Consider the following 16,197-nt stretch of genomic DNA (forward strand, 5'->3'; position numbering starts at 1 on the left):
CCTTTCCCCCCGTTTTCCCTTTCCCCCCGTTTTCCCTTTCCCCCCGTTTTCCCTTTCCCCCCGTTTTCCCTTTCCCCCGTTTTCCCTTTCCCCCGTTTTCCCTTCCCCCCCCGTTTGTCCTTTCCCCCCCGTTTGTCCTTTCCCCCGTTTGTCCTTTCCCCCGTTTGTCCTTTCCCCCCCGTTTGCCCTTTCCCCCCCGTTTGCCCTTTCCCCCCGTTTGCCCTTTCCCCCCGTTTGCCCTTTCCCCCCCGTTTGCCCTTTCCCCCCCGTTTGCCCTTTCCCCCCCGTTTGCCCTTTCCCCCCCCGTTTGCCCTTTCCCCCCCGTTTGCCTTTCCCCCCCGTTTGCCTTCCCCCCCCCGTTTGCCTTTCCCCCCCCGTTTGCCTTTCCCCCCCCGTTTGCCTTTCCCCCCCGTTTGCCTTTCCCCCCCGTTTGCCTTTCCCCCCGTTTGCCTTTCCCCCCCGTTTCCCTTTCCCCCCGTTTCCCTTTCCCCCCCGTTTCCCTTTCCCCCCCGTTTCCCTTTCCCCCCGTTTCCCTTTCCCCCCGTTTCCCTTTCCCCCCGTTTCCCTTTCCCCCCGTTTCCCTTTCCCCCCGTTTCCCTTTCCCCCCCGTTTCCCTTCCCCCCGTTTCCCTTTCCTCCCCCCCGTTTCCCTTTCCTCCCCCCCGTTTCCCTTTCCTCCCCCCTGTTTCCCTTTCCTCCCCCCCGTTTCCCTTTCCTCCCCCCGTTTCCCTTTCCTCCCCCCCGTTTCCCTTTCCTCCCCCCCGTTTCCCTTTCCTCCCCCCCGTTTCCCTTTCCTCCCCCCCGTTTCCCTTTCCTCCCCCCCGTTTCCCTTTCCTCCCCCCCGTTTCCCTTTCCTCCCCCCCGTTTCCCTTTCCTCCCCCCCGTTTCCCTTTCCTCCCCCCCGTTTCCCTTTCCTCCCCCCCGTTTCCCTTTCCTCCCCCCCGTTTCCCTTTCCTCCCCCCCGTTTCCCTTTCCTCCCCCCCGTTTCCCTTTCCTCCCCCCCGTTTCCCTTTCCTCCCCCCCGTTTCCCTTTCCTCCCCCCCGTTTCCCTTTCCTCCCCCCCGTTTCCCTTTCCTCCCCCCCGTTTCCCTTTCCTCCCCCCGTTTCCCTTTCCTCCCCCCTTCCCCCTTTCCTCCCCCCCGTTTCCCTTTCCTCCCCCCCGTTTCCCTTTCCTCCCCCCCGTTTCCCTTTCCTCCCCCCCGTTTCCCTTTCCTCCCCCCCGTTTCCCTTTCCTCCCCCCCGTTTCCCTTTCCTCCCCCCCGTTTCCCTTTCCTCCCCCCCGTTTCCCTTTCCTCCCCCCCGTTTCCCTTTCCTCCCCCCGTTTCCCTTTCCTCCCCCCCGTTTCCCTTTCCTCCCCCCCGTTTCCCTTTCCTCCCCCCTTCCCCCTTTCCTCCCCCCTTCCCCCTTTCCTCCCCCCTTCCCCCTTTCCTCCCCCCTTCCCCCTTTCCTCCCCCCTTCCCCCTTTCCTCCCCCCTTCCCCCTTTCCTCCCCCCTTCCCCCTTTCCTCCCCCCTTCCCCCTTTCCTCCCCCCTTTTCCCTTTCCTCCCCCCGTTTCCCTTTCCTCCCCCCCGTTTCCCTTTCCTCCCCCCCGTTTCCCTTTCCTCCCCCCCGTTTCCCTTTCCTCCCCCCCGTTTCCCTTTCCTCCCCCCCGTTTCCCTTTCCTCCCCCCCGTTTCCCTTTCCTCCCCCCCGTTTCCCTTTCCTCCCCCCCGTTTCCCTTTCCTCCCCCCCGTTTCCCTTTCCTCCCCCCCGTTTCCCTTTCCTCCCCCCCGTTTCCCTTTCCTCCCCCCCGTTTCCCTTTCCTCCCCCCCGTTTCCCTTTCCTCCCCCCGTTTCCCTTTCCTCCCCCCCGTTTCCCTTTCCTCCCCCCCGTTTCCCTTTCCTCCCCCCCGTTTCCCTTTCCTCCCCCCCGTTTCCCTTTCCTCCCCCCCGTTTTTCCTCCCCCCCGTTTTTCCTTCCCCCCGTTTTTTCTCCCCCCCGTTTTTTCTCCCCCCCGTTTTTTCTCCCCCCCGTTTTTTCTCCCCCCCGTTTTTTCTCCCCCCGTTTTTTCTCCCCCCCGTTTTTTCTCCCCCCCGTTTTTTCTCCCCCCCGTTTTTTCTCCCCCCCCGTTTTTTCTCCCCCCCGTTTTTTCTCCCCCCCGTTTTTTCTCCCCCCCGTTTTTTCTCCCCCCCGTTTTTTCTCCCCCCCGTTTTTCCTTTCCCCCGTTTTTCCTTTCCCCCGTTTTTCCTTTCCCCCGTTTTTCCTTTCCCCCGTTTTTCCTTTCCCCCGTTTTTCCTTTCCCCCGTTTTTCCTTTCCCCCGTTTTTCCTTTCCCCCGTTTTTCCTTTCCCCCGTTTTTCCTTTCCCCCGTTTTTCCTTTCCCCCGTTTTTCCTTTCCCCCGTTTTTCCTTTCCCCCGTTTTTCCTTTCCCCCGTTTTTCCTTTCCCCCGTTTTTCCTTTCCCCCGTTTTTCCTTTCCCCGTTTTCCCTGTTTTCATTTCCCCCGTTTTCCCTGTTTTCCTTTCCCCCGTTTTCCCTGTTTTCCTTTCCCCTGTTTTCCCTGTTTTCCCCCTTCTCCACCCCCCTGCCCCCACACTTTTTTTTCCCCTCTCTTATAAACTTTTTTGTGAGTCATAAATGCAGGAGTGGAACAATAAAAAATACATTGAGGGGACATTGAGGAAATGCAGTTGGGGGGACCTAAAAAAAAAAGGGGGGGGGGGTTGGGTCATGACAGTGCTGCTTTAAACTGCATCACTACAATGATTTATTTTTGCGGTTGCTAGAACAGGTAGCTTTCCAAATTGTAGAAATACATCTCCCATGATGCATTGCCAGTCTTCTCTAACTGAGTGTGACTCAAAGGATGAACACACACTAGTTTTTAAACAAAGTATAGGAAATAAGCCTACATAAGCTTCCTGACCTCACCTTTTAATAAATAATGTATACCTTCTTACAAAAAAAAAAACAATTATTCAAAGATAAAGTTAGTTTATTTATTTTAAAAAAATAATAATAATATTATTTCGCCATCTCCTCATCGAAGTACTGGCTTTAGGCGTCCAGGGAGTGAGTGTCTCTAATAAATGGTGGTAGTTTAGTAATGACCTGACAGACACAAACTCCAAGCACCATAACCACTTCAATCCAGTAAAGTGATGATGGTTTTCACAGTGTTCCTTTTAAAAGGTAAATAGAGAAGGGGTAACTTATTTATACAACTTGCTGTTCTCATCATTATTAATCAATAAAACATGATTTTAAAGGTGATGCTGCCAGGACCAGGGCAGGGGAGTTACCCCTTTCATCACATCCACTACATTTTTCTTTGTCTTTTCCATGGGGGTAGTGGGGAAGGCATTGTGGGGGTGGGGCATTCAGCCTTCCTTATATAGGCTTTAGGGATATATAGTATTTATGGCCACAGGCACGTTGAAAACACTTTTAATTTATCTACTTTCAAACTCCAGGATGTTAGAAATATTGTTTTGAATAGTGCTTTTAAGAACTTGAATTGAATGAATTTTCCACTGGAAATACCTTCATAAGGTGCAGGGGGCTTCTAAAGCGTTTTCTTACTAAAAACCCAAATTGTAGTGGATGTAATACTGCATTTAACAATCTAGACCACAATAGCTGATTGGGAAAACATTTCCAACTGATCTATAGTCATAACTTGGCTGATTTAGCCAACATTTTGCAGTTTAGCTACAATTTAAGTTACGATTAATGTTATAACACCTACATATTCCGCAGCGCAGTACAATAGGAAAGAAGACAAATCTTTAATTCTAAGAAAACCCATATGGCATTCAGCACCAGCGATACCCAAAGCAGGGGTCAGTGGATAGTCACTGTGTCCATCAATCTCTGAATATACCTGCAGCATGTTGTATTACACCACATCCCAAAGATGTTATGCAGCAGCTGTAGACTAATAATGAAACAATATTGTGTGTGTGTGTGTGTGTGTGTGTGTGTGTGTGTGTGTGTGTGTGTGTGTATATATAAATACATAGTCAAGCAATTTCTATTTAGACAGAGATATGAATACATCATTATTGGGCTACGTGGAAAGGTGATGTATGATATAACTTTTATAATATGAAAATTATATAAACTATTCTATAGTAGGTCTATAAATGCTCCTTTTATGGGATAGATAGAAGTTCCAGATTACTAATATACATGTTACATATTATCTGTAAATGTTTAGAAAACTAGAGACTGTACAATGTATGTATTACAGTGTGTGAATGTATCCAGTCCTGGTGTATAGGAGGTTTATTGTTTATACAATACAGTTACATTGTGTGAATGTATCCAGTCCTGGTGTATAGGAGGTTTATTGTTCATACAATACAGTTACATTGTATAAAGGATTTAGAAGAAGTGTTGGCTGCTATTTAACCCTTTCATTGCTGAGAAGGGACCCAGGCAATGAACCATTGTGCGATTTGGCCCCCCCTTATTCCCCCTGGGATCCAGGCAGTGAATGTATGGAGTGTGTGAGTCCAGCCAGAGCCCCTCCTAGTGGCCAGCCCGGGTCCCCCGTCAGATAAGGCACCGTGTGTAGGGAGGAGGCAGTGTGGGCTGCAGGGAGGAGGTACTGCTGGTTCTATAAAGGAAGGCAGAGCAGGGGGAGTTCCTATACACAGCCCCAGCCATCCAGGGATTGGGGGGACGGCAGATACATCCAGCCAAGCACATGGCACTGTAAGCAGCCCCCTGCACTGCCTGGCTGCCTAGAGGAGGGATCAGTGGGTACACAGCCAGCCAGCACCGGGAGAGCTCACCAAGAATGCCAGGTTACTAGCAGGAGCCAGCCTGACATCCCTGGACCACAAACATGCTGTCCTATGGAGTGCTGGACGTGTGTGTGCAGGATGTGGAGAAGAGGAGGAACCCATCTAAGCACTATGTGAGTGGGGTGCACTGTGTGAGTGGGGGGGTAGTCAAAGCACTCTTTGAGTGGGGGGTTAGTCAAAGAACTATGTGAGTGGGGGGCACTGTGTGGTTAGGGGGGTATTCAAAGCACTATGTGAGTGGGGGGCACTGTGTAAGTAGGGGGTAGTCAACGCATTATGTGAGTGGGGGGGACAGTTCATGCACTCTGTAAGTGGGGGGGGAGGGGGAGTCAAGTCCATGCATTTTGTGAGTGGGGGGCAGTCCATGCACTCTGTGAGAATGGGGGCCCCTTCCATGCACACTATGTGAGAGGGGGCAGTGCATGCATTCTGTGAGCTATGCAGTGCTGTCACCAACACACCCACCTCATGCTAGTTAGAAATGCAGGAGCACACTGCTGGTGATAATATATATATATATATATATATAATATATATATATAAATACAAATGTAGGTACATACATACACATGTAGCTGGGTAGTATGTGGATGTGTGTAACAATGCAATGTGGATATATTTGTAATATTTGTATTTCTGACTGCTGAGCAGTGTGTATACATAGTGAGTGCTTTCCATTCTCCTGTCTCAATGTATATACAATCAATAACTCCTGCATGTCTGGGTTGATATACTGACTGTGTATATAGTGATGCATGGAGCACACAGCATTGTGGGAGGAAGCTCTGCAATCCCCAGGCTCTGCCTGCAGCCTGTCACATTTACAGTATTGTATAAATCTCCCAGCAGCTATAACCCTATGGCCTCCTGCTTTAATTGTGTTACAGTGTATAAAACTAGGCTTCCAATCAGTAAAAGAACTCTATTTACCATTCTTTTAACTTTGCCATTGTTTTGGTTTTAGTTTTTTTTTGTCCAGCGATTGTCTTGCTGTTTGTGTCTTGGATTATTTTATTATTATTTATTATTATTATTATTATTATTATATGTAGTATTGTATAGGATCCAGGTCACATCCTGGCAGCTGTAACCAATGTCTGCATTTCCTATGCTGCTAACAGGCCTGCTTGTTTCACACAGTACATTATTGGCTCTGACTACAAAGTCCATTAGCTGGCTCAGTCAGACACTGATCTGTTTGTATTTTCCCTCACAGTAAAATCCTCTAGAGAAATCGCTGATTTGCCACTGTTTCTATGCCTTCCAGATCTGCGCCTCCCTCCTCTATATTTCTGCTTTGCGAAAATGATTTTGTGTGCTTCCCCCCCCCCCCCCCCCTTTCTATAGTAACCCTTTTACCCTCCCCTGGAATCCTAGTACTGACTGGCACAGTTAAGAGAATGCTTTCTAAGAATAGAATACGTTTTATGTGGTTGCAAATGAACATTTATTACTAGCACAGAGCTAGTAAGAGACTCCTTGATTATTTGGGATTCAAGGCTAAAACTGAGAAAATTGGGCTGCCAGGGACCTCCCAGTACATATTGCCAGTTGTTTAAAGGTGTCAAGAACTATTGCATGACAGCAATGTCTTAACAGCGGTTATTTTATATAGTGTTTATATATGAGCTATATTAGTTGTGTATTGCACATTGTATACGCTGTAAGCATCGTGTGGATGGTAGAACATGTCTATCATTAGAACTGTTACACACAATGTATTCACAAACTGTGCGAGCCTCAATAAATCATCTTCCAGTATAGAGCAAGGGTAGCAATCATCACTTGAAAAAATGAACGTATGATCTCTTTTGTTGATCTGAAGACCATTGTCCATCCTGTGCCCAGCCCATTGTTGACTAAGAACCATCAGAGTTTAGTTTAACACCTGGAGAACTGCCTGCGCCGCTAACAATCATCAAGAACAGGGATAGGCAACCTTTGGCACGCAAGATGTTGAGGACTACATCACCCATAATGCTCTTATCGCCATAACGCTGGCAAAGCATCAAGGAAGATGGAATGCAGCATGTTGCCTATCCCTGATCTAGAACATTGGGTCTTTAGAAAGCGATGTGAAAGGTGATGCGATCCACCAACCTAGATCAAGCTGTGATTGTATGGTTGCCAGTATAAATCAAGCCCTTGTGTGACACTGAAGTTTGTGAACCCCAACATTGATCGTAACGTCTCAAGCAGCATAACTGGAGTTGTTTCACAGTCGGGAATAGTGGGAAGGATTTTTGGCAATAGTGGTTTCTCAAAACTCCTGTCTGAATGTGGAAGGATAGATCTCGCTAGTGGGGAATACGTTTACAGATTACTAGTTTAGGTTATCAATTAGCAAATTATTAAATGTTTCCTATTTTGGGCCATTTTGAAGTATGTATCATTTATCATGTTTTAACATATTCTGCAGCGATGTACAATATGCGTCCGTGTGTCTATCAGCAGCTGAGACTCTGATTTGCTTTTCTTCGTAACCGTGTAGCTGTTGCAGCTGTTGTAAGAATGTTATTGAATAAACTGTGAATTGCTGAGACCCCATCAGAGACTTTGACATTTTAGGGCAAAAATGTCTCAATTGGGAAAAATTCTCCTACTTGGCTTTTAATTCTGCCATTTCGAACTAAACTTGTGACAGGAAAAAGTATTCCAAGTCGACTTGTAACAGCAAACAATGTCCTGTCTTTACGTGTTGCTGGTTCAATAAACATATGTAAATAAGGAAATTGGCCACTGCAGCTTACCTGCCCTTACTTGTGTGTCTTGCACCAGACCTATGTAAACAGGGAGCAAGTAACACATACCATTACTTGCCTTTACACGAGCCTGGTGTGATTGACTCACACAAACATTGACATCAGAACTTTTAACTCCCTCTCTGTGTGCTAAGCAAACTGCCAAACCATTTAAATGCCAGTAAGACGAGCAAAGAATTGTACATTAAAATAAACCAACACATGGATTCTGGGGCACAGTGCTAAACTCGTGCAATCTTAAACATGGACGGTCCAATGGTTTCCATGGCAACTGCGACACTTTTAGAATTTATACAGAAGATTCAATGTCTGCCAATAACTAATGGCACAGTTTGAGTCCCAGGGACGGTGACAATAAACTCTATTAAAAGCCTGATGGACAAACTGTTAATCTATTCTTCACTGATGTGCGACGCATAGCTATATGTGAATCTTCTATGTCCGAGTGTAGGCAACCTTCGGCACTCCAGATGTTGTGGACTACATCTCCCACAATGCTTTCACAGCCATAATGCTGGCAAAGCATCATGGTCGGTGTAGTCCAAAACATCTGGAGTGCCGAAGGTTGCCTAGAGTTAAATTCTACAAGTCCCGCCTTCACGAGCGACACATTCAAACAAAGAGCACGCACGTTGTGCGCATTGACCCAAAAATTGGTCAGTTTAGATAGTGCTGTGTTATGACATTAAGGAGCTGCATTGTGTGTTCATTAGCAGACTGTTTTGTTTTGATTAAACTTTCCTGTGTCATTTGCGCTTCTTGTTTTTAAGGAAGTAACCTTTTCCCTTGAATCAGGTCTGCTTTATGTTATCCTGTGTTTTCCTGTGACTGCATTATTTTACTTGTCCTTATCTTTCTATTGATCGCTGACAATACTTTTTGGGTTCTGAATGCTTGAGACGCTTTCTTTGTACTTCTTGTATTACAGTTACTTTACCGTCCCAAACTGATGCTTTTGTCATAATTCCGTATCCAATGGCTCTTTTATAGCTTGACCATAGCCTGTTTTATAGACTGAATTGTGAATTGGCCAAGCAATGACAGAGTTTAAAGTTTTCTCAACTTCAAGTTGTTTGGCTTAAAGGGATACTATAGTGCCAGGAATACAAAGCTGTATTCCTGGCACTATAGCACCCTCTGCCTCCCTTGACCCTCTCCCCAACCCTCCCCCCCCCTCCCCCTCTTTGCAGTGAAAAAAGGTTGAAAACCTGATGCAGGGTTGCAGCTCTGTCTTCTCCGACGCCAGTCGATTGGGGTGGGGGAGCTAACTTACATGCCGCGTGAGCATTAGACCCTCCCCAATCAATGCATTCCTGTGGAAAAATAGCTGATGCTTGATGTCCTCATTCAGAGCGTGAGGACGTCCAGCGTCATTTAGCAGACCAAAAGTCCGGTAACATTCCAGAAGCTCCTCTGGTGGCTGTCTTCTCTAAAACTGCAATGTTTACCATTGCGGCACTCAGTGCAATAGGGACACGGCACCCAAACCACTTCAATGAGCTGAACTGGTGTGTGTGCCTATAGTGTCCCTTTAAGATTTCTAAATCCTTGATCAATTCCTGAGAATTCACTGTTTTATGGAATCATTCTGGCCGTCCTTTTGGAATCCCAATGAAATAAAAAAAAATATTAAAACTATTAGCTTTTACAAACCATTGCTTGGTTTAACTACAATTATGCGTCTGCATATGTCAGTGTTTTTAAGGGAGCTTGACAAAGACCCAATTCTGGGTCGAAACGTTAGTGTTACCTTGGTTCTAATAAATGTGCCTGAAACTATTGGAGTGACTGAACTTTTTCTCTATTACTTGTGTTTATTAACGAGGTCAGAGAATAGACCGCACTGAACACCTTGATCCAATGCCTTTCACACAATTTACCTTCTATCTGGTTGTCCCTCATACATTGGAGGACAAGACCCAAGCCATTTGTTCAATCAGCTCTCTATTAAGAGAGATTGCCCTCTTGTATGCTGTCATCTGAAGGTCACTTACAATGGAGGACACACACTTTCGAGATGCTTTAGAACAAGCGCATTTAGTTTTGAATGATTATTTTATCTCTCAAAATCCATCATTGCTGTTTCATCCTCTTCTACCGGATACATGGAGAGCATCAGCTGAAGCACTCAACCCATCACTGGTGCCCATTGATTACCTTCCAGCACTCCTTATAAAGTTTCAGAAGTCCCATTTGATTGTTTCAGATGGTTATTTGCTTACAAACGTATTGAACTACAGCCTGGGGCTCCCTTGTAAAACATATGAAAGGATATAGTCTTTTACCACCAATAAATGTTACTACGATATTTATGGATGAAACGGTAAACTGTAGAGCTTGGTATATTTCAATGTTTTTTCCAGATGTAGGAGTCTGTATGTCTATATAATCTATCCATAAACACATGTATAGAATAAAAGACCACATATCTGAAGCTTGCATTCACACCAATTTCTATAAGTGGACGCTAGTCTATCATGTCGTTCCAATGACTTAGTGTGGCATTCTAGCTTGCCTACCTGTGTGCCCCATATAACTAGATACAACACTGCACATCTGGGACGGAAGCTGTGCTACTTGTTTGAGTCTTTCGGGGAATCAGTAGCTAGTGATGGGATTTTATACTGAAAAAATTAAACCTTTCACATGTACCTTTTTGCTAGTAATTTGGATAGAAATGCTGGCAAATTATTACTGATGTGACAGATTGATGGGCAGAACACACATTCACTAGACCAGCGAACTCCGTGAGAGCCTGTGGCTGGAAATAAAGTGTGTCTTGATATAATGTGAAAATCGTACGGTTAGTTTGAAAAGTCCCTAGTTCAGGCAATGAAGGTCAAGGAAGCTAATTGATTCTCCAGTGATGCAGATTACTGTGGTCATGGAAGCTGCTTTACTGAATAGGTCATTCTATGTTGCCCAAGTGACTAACCGCACCGAAAATAGTCATGTCTGCTGTCTACAGATGGTACAGTATTCGTGTGATTTAATCACTCTGGAAGAATGTCTGTATATACCAGTATCCCAACTCTCTGGGATGCTCTGTTAAGGGTCCTTGCCACAAACTGTTTTATTATGTATTTATGCAACACATTTATACACGTAGAACTGTGCAAGATCAATGCAACGTTCTTTTTTCAGGGTAAGGTATAGATGAGAGAGAGAGAGAGCTAACCAGGTGTCAGAGAATGTTAGAAAAACCGATCACTATAGCAAATTGTTCTGGAAACTCTGAACAGTGAAGGGAGGCCTAAAGATAACAGCATATTTGCTGGTTATGAGCTCTCTGCCATTTCTCTTCTTTCGCTGCTACATGTATCATACTTCTCCCTGACTTAACAAACTCTTCCTTGCTCTTGATGATAGTACTGGATCCTCAGTAAGCAAAGCTTATGGTCATCTAGGATTTGGCATTTCTTGCACCCCACATTTTTAGCCTCTGGCCAGATATGCTGCTTCCAATATAATAATACCTCCTAGATTTAAATAATTCTACTGCAAGGTGCCATAAACCTCAAATTGACACATTTATTCATTTGCCATTGTTCCTATGGCAATGTTCTTATTGGATCTCAACAATGATCCACACAAGACTTGTTGTTTCTCTTCTTTAAAGCCTTCACTGGCTCCCCATCCCATCAAGAATAAAATATGATCTCCCTTAATTTAGTTTACACAAAAAACTTTAATCTTTCTTGTATCTCAATCCTTATGGAGTTTCCCTAAAATTGGCCTCTATTCTGCTCTTCAGGAAATACAGATTACAGAACCACGGACATACAACAAATGTATTATTATTATTTATAAAGCGCCAACAAGTTCCAAGTTCCATAGCGCTGTACAATGGGTGGACTAACATACAAGTATTTGTAACCAGACAAGTTGTACGCACAGGAACAGAGGGATTGAGGGCCCTGTTCATGAGCTCACATGCTAGAGGGAGTGGGGTATAGTGACACAAAAGATAAAGGAAAGGTAGGTTGATAGGATATTATTCACTCAGGGCTTAGTGTTTTATTTTGATGACAGTTTCAGGAGAGGAATCGAGGTGCGGGGAGGGAAAGCTGTTAACCGTTTTATTGATATGCTTTCCTGAAGAAGTAAGTTTTTAAATATTTTTTTGAAGGAGTGGAGATTGGGTGAGAGTCTAACAGATAGTGGAAGGGAGTTCCATAGGAACTGTGCAACCCTAGACAAGTCTTTAAGATGAGTACGAACCGAGGTTAGATGTAGGTCTCCGGCAGAGCGTAGGGGTCTATTAGTGAGGATATATAGGTCGGAGCAGCAGTGTGTAGAGATTTTAAGCAAGTATCAGCATCTTAAATTGAGTCCTATATCTTATGGAAGCCAATGTAGGGACTGACAAAAGGGGAGGCATGGGAGGTGCGGGCGGCTGGAAGATGAACCTCGCCGCCACATTCATTATGGACTGTAACGGGGCAAGTTGGGGACATGTAAGACCACTGAGAAGCCAATTACAGTAGTTAAGGTGAGAGAGGACAGCGGCATGGACACCTTTTCATCCGTATCCGGTATTAAATAGAGCCGGATGCGCGCAATATTTTTTAGATGAAAGTGTCAGGGTTTGGCAATTAATTGGCCATGAGGGGTAAATGAGAGGATGGAGTCAAAGAGAACACCTAGGCAGTGAGCCTTAGAGGTAGAGGATTCTTTTTTTTTTTTTTTAAATCTTGCAAGGCTACTTTAAATAATTTTCTTAATACAAATATGGTGATCCGTTACACTATATGGTAATATTGTGTTAAGCCCACCACTACGCCACAGCACCCCAATATCCTACACTGATTTTAACATGGGAGATTTGCATGCTAACTGCAACACTTACTGCATGAACTGCTTTCAGAGACTCTCCTCAATGTATGCTTCCCTGTAGTCGCCTCCAAAGGGGGAACCTGGAGTGGAAGGGCTGGGTGCTCAACCCAAAAGGAATCAAAGCTCTTCATATTCTATAAAACATTAGAGTGAGAATTCAAACAGAATTTCAAGTTTAAGGCCAAAGTAACTGAACTGGTAACATTCTATCTATACATCGTGCTAGCAGTTTTAATAGCAATTGTATAGATTAGTAGGAAAAAACGTTAAAAAATTACTTTTTTTCTCCCAGCTGCAAGTGCGGGCAGAATTCTCTTGGAAGCATAAACACAAGCACTGAAATTTAGTGGTGATGTTGCTTAGACTTTTCCAGACAATTCATCTCCTTATAGAATCTCACACGTCGCTCCCCTAACCCCAACTCTTAGTCCTGTAATATCTACAATGCAGACAATGAATTTGTTCTTTCTTTGCCTATGTTAATCATCTAAACACACTTATCTGTACCTAGTTCTCAATTCTCCATTTCCCGGTTAGACTGTAAGCTTGTAAAATCTACCATTTGTTCTCTCCCCAATAAAATAAGTTGAATTTCACCATTCTTTATAATGTATCTTTTTATGGCAGACTCCGTTACGGCTACAGCAAATACTATCGTTAATGTTGGAAAGTCTATATAAAAACCTACGGATGTATCGAACCAGATGCAATGCACACTCTTACCTAGTGGGCACACTTGCAGATATTATCCAAGTGTGAAGATGCATTAGTACCCCAACAGTCAGCCTTTTATATCCTGCTTCATACTGTGTTATGGAGATATCACCTAGACAGTCTTTCAGGTTTATTTATTTCACAGATTAATTTTGAGTAGGCCAACCTAACCCATTCCTATGTTTAATGAATGAGTCTGGGGCAAGATTCCACAAATGGAACAATCAGCAGGAACATTCTATTCGTTTCCACGGTGACTGTCCCATAATAGTACCTTGACCCAGATATACTATTGTCTATGTTTATCCTTTTTCCTGTCGCTGGTGATGTCCGGAAGATATGAAAAAAAACATTTGTCAAGTTTTGTCAGATGTATAAAAAAATGTGTAGATGTAGAAAATGCAAGACAAAGAAGTCCTACCTATGGTCTTATGCCTTTTGACTGTGTTGGTATTTCAGGAAAATTCCAACTTCCAAGTCAAAGTGAGTATTTCATGAAAATGGTATCTTTACAAAATATTACTTCTTTTTAAATGCTGTTTGGGTGGGAGTGAACAAGCCAAGCCACATTAATAAAAGCCAGGAGCCCAGAAATTCTATGAGATAAATAGACAGGAAGCAGATATCAATGATTATCTGCAGCATTTAGTCTGCCATTCGCTCTGTGTCTATTACATTGCATAGTCGTTCGTGGGATGGGAAATGATGTGGACAGTTAGCGTGGTGAATCCAGGGATTATGGAATACTTAAGTTGATAAACCATTACTGCACTAACTGCAAACCATTTTTACAACTGTGCTAATCTCCGCTTCTATTAAACCAGTTGGCTGTTACCTCACTTGTTGAATTAACCTCTGAGAAATTCAATGGTGCAAGTTCGATACCAGATCTAGCTCTGGCATGGGGCTTTGTATTAAGGCCAATGCTCTTTTATTGAAAGTAAGGGGAGCATTAGTTCTGGCCTTTCTTCTTCCTGGTTTGGTGAGTGCTCACCGCAGAACCTGCAAATCCTGAAGATGCAGAAATGTCAAACATCTTTGCGTTTCTAAAATATTTGGCATTTTAATGCATTATTTAAACCAGACGAGAGTGTCTCATGAATCTTTCTGCATGTGTATTGTAGAGTAAGTTACATTCGTGCTACCAACACATTACTCATTGTGTGGTTTTCTTGGGGCACAGAGTGTGTTTTGGTTCTGGACCTTTAACAGTCTTTGCGAGTGGATAGGAAATCTGTTAAAGTTGTGATCTAGGACACCAATCAATGGCTGGACCCGAAGAGCTGCAATCTGCTCGAGGTTTCCTATGTCCATGAGTGGAAATGCTATCTTGGCTGTCTGAATGAATATACTTTTTTTTTTTTTTTCAAGGAAACAGCTGCTGTCTTTACCCCTTTTTTTTCCTTCTCTGGCCTTTTGGATCATTTCCTGTTATTTGTAGTCCATATGCAAAAATAAACAGTCTGTGTTAAAACAAAGACCAAACTCCCAACATTCATTCATGGAAAGCATGTTTACTAGAGAATAGGATTTGGGTGTTTCTTGGTTTTTTTTTTTTGTTTGTTTTTTTCTCTGCTGTAACGCAAAACATTTTCTTTATTTTCTTTCTTTTCAAACTTTGCCTATTGGTTATATGTATATATTTACTCCTGCTGGGACATAATACATTTTTTTTGCACAGATTTCAGGATACTTTTAATGCTTCAACTTGTTTTTATGTTTATTTTTTATAGCATGTAAAATAAAGTATTTGGAAGGTTAGCACTTTTTTGCTGCATTACTTTTTTTTTTTTTTGGTAGAAAACTCCAGTTTTGCTGATGGAGTTATCCATTCTCTGTCTCTCAACAGTCTACAGTCCATTACATCCTCGTCAAATCATTGGCTGATGTGTAATGCAGGAAACAAACTAATCTTTCACAAGTTGTAATATCTTCTGCGCATGGCCCTCGTCATCCACTGTTCCTGTATGTCGAACATGTTTTGTTAGAATATTTTTTTTTTGTCTTTACCTGTTTGGCTATTTTCCCTCTTTCATTTCTGCTGTTCTTCCTTATCCTGCCTCTACTCTGCCACCAGCTTTCCATGACCGAAGACTCTCCACCGCTCTCATCAAATGTTCTCACTCCACATAACATCCTCACTCTCCTTTCAATAAGGATCTTTCTAATCACTCTGCAAATTCTATAACACTAAGCCACATTGTAACTATTCTCTAACCAACATGCTTATTATGATTTTAATGTGTTGGGAAAGAAATCTGTATTCCTAAACTATAGTGCTTATGCCCCTGGGTAACGCCCGCTACCCCTTTTCTAATGAAATTTAAAAAAAAAAAAAAATGGTTTACCTTTTCCCAGTGCAAAGGCTAACTCAGTGCTGCTCAAAACACTGTCTCCCACAATGTCATCAAGGAGATGTGGCCTCCACCAGTGGAACATTGGGACCTTAAGAGCATGCAGACTTGTCCTACACTCACATCCAAGCTTATCTTTTAAAGCATTGTATTCAATGCTTTCATATGAGCATCTACATCCAATTATTTGGTCAGAACAACAGAAGCACCTCTAGTGGCTGTCATACTGATTTAACCATAGTCTATTAAAGAAACTCTGTCTCCAAGCACACCAGAATAAATTTGTACATAAAAAAATATATATTTTATTTGTTTATAAAGTGATAAGCATAGATAATACAAGAAAAGTGCAGATAATAGTACAGGCATGTAACTATTAAATAAAATACCACTTAATCAATAAACAACATGCAATAGTAAGTGCTCAAAATAGAAACCCAAAAACCCATGTATAAACATACTGACCAGCGAGCAGGAGACCATAATAACCTCAACGTTTCAGCGAACCTGCCTTCCTCAGGCTGAATGTGTACAATGTGTGCTTTGGGTTTCTTTTATCGAATAGGTTTATGGATCTGTTGGGAAATCAGATTTTGCCTTTGAGCACCTGGTAACTCTCTATTACATTAACCCATACGTACAGTTTGAACGCTCACGCGCAATTTCATTGAACACCTTGAACTATTTCTCTGTCTTGATAGGAAATGGGTTAGAGCTGCTGTGAGTTATCTCACCAATCATTGGTT

General features: G+C 43.6%; 1 protein-coding gene across 3 annotated transcripts in view; it reads left to right on the plus strand.

Moving 5' to 3' along the window:
- The first annotated feature begins 4,644 nt into the window (after positions 1-4,644).
- SH3PXD2A (SH3 and PX domains 2A) overlaps positions 4,645-16,197 on the plus strand; it is a 266,755-nt gene continuing 255,202 nt past the window's right edge. For all 3 annotated transcript variants that reach the window (XM_063434631.1, XM_063434633.1, XM_063434632.1), the window contains exon 1: positions 4,645-4,898. In XM_063434631.1, coding sequence (XP_063290701.1) covers positions 4,827-4,898 — 72 coding nt within the window. In that variant the 5' untranslated portion in view covers positions 4,645-4,826. The remainder of the gene's footprint in view (positions 4,899-16,197) is intronic.

The sequence above is a fragment of the Pelobates fuscus genome, chromosome 10, assembly GCF_036172605.1.
Source record: "Pelobates fuscus isolate aPelFus1 chromosome 10, aPelFus1.pri, whole genome shotgun sequence".
NCBI lineage: Eukaryota > Metazoa > Chordata > Amphibia > Anura > Pelobatidae > Pelobates > Pelobates fuscus.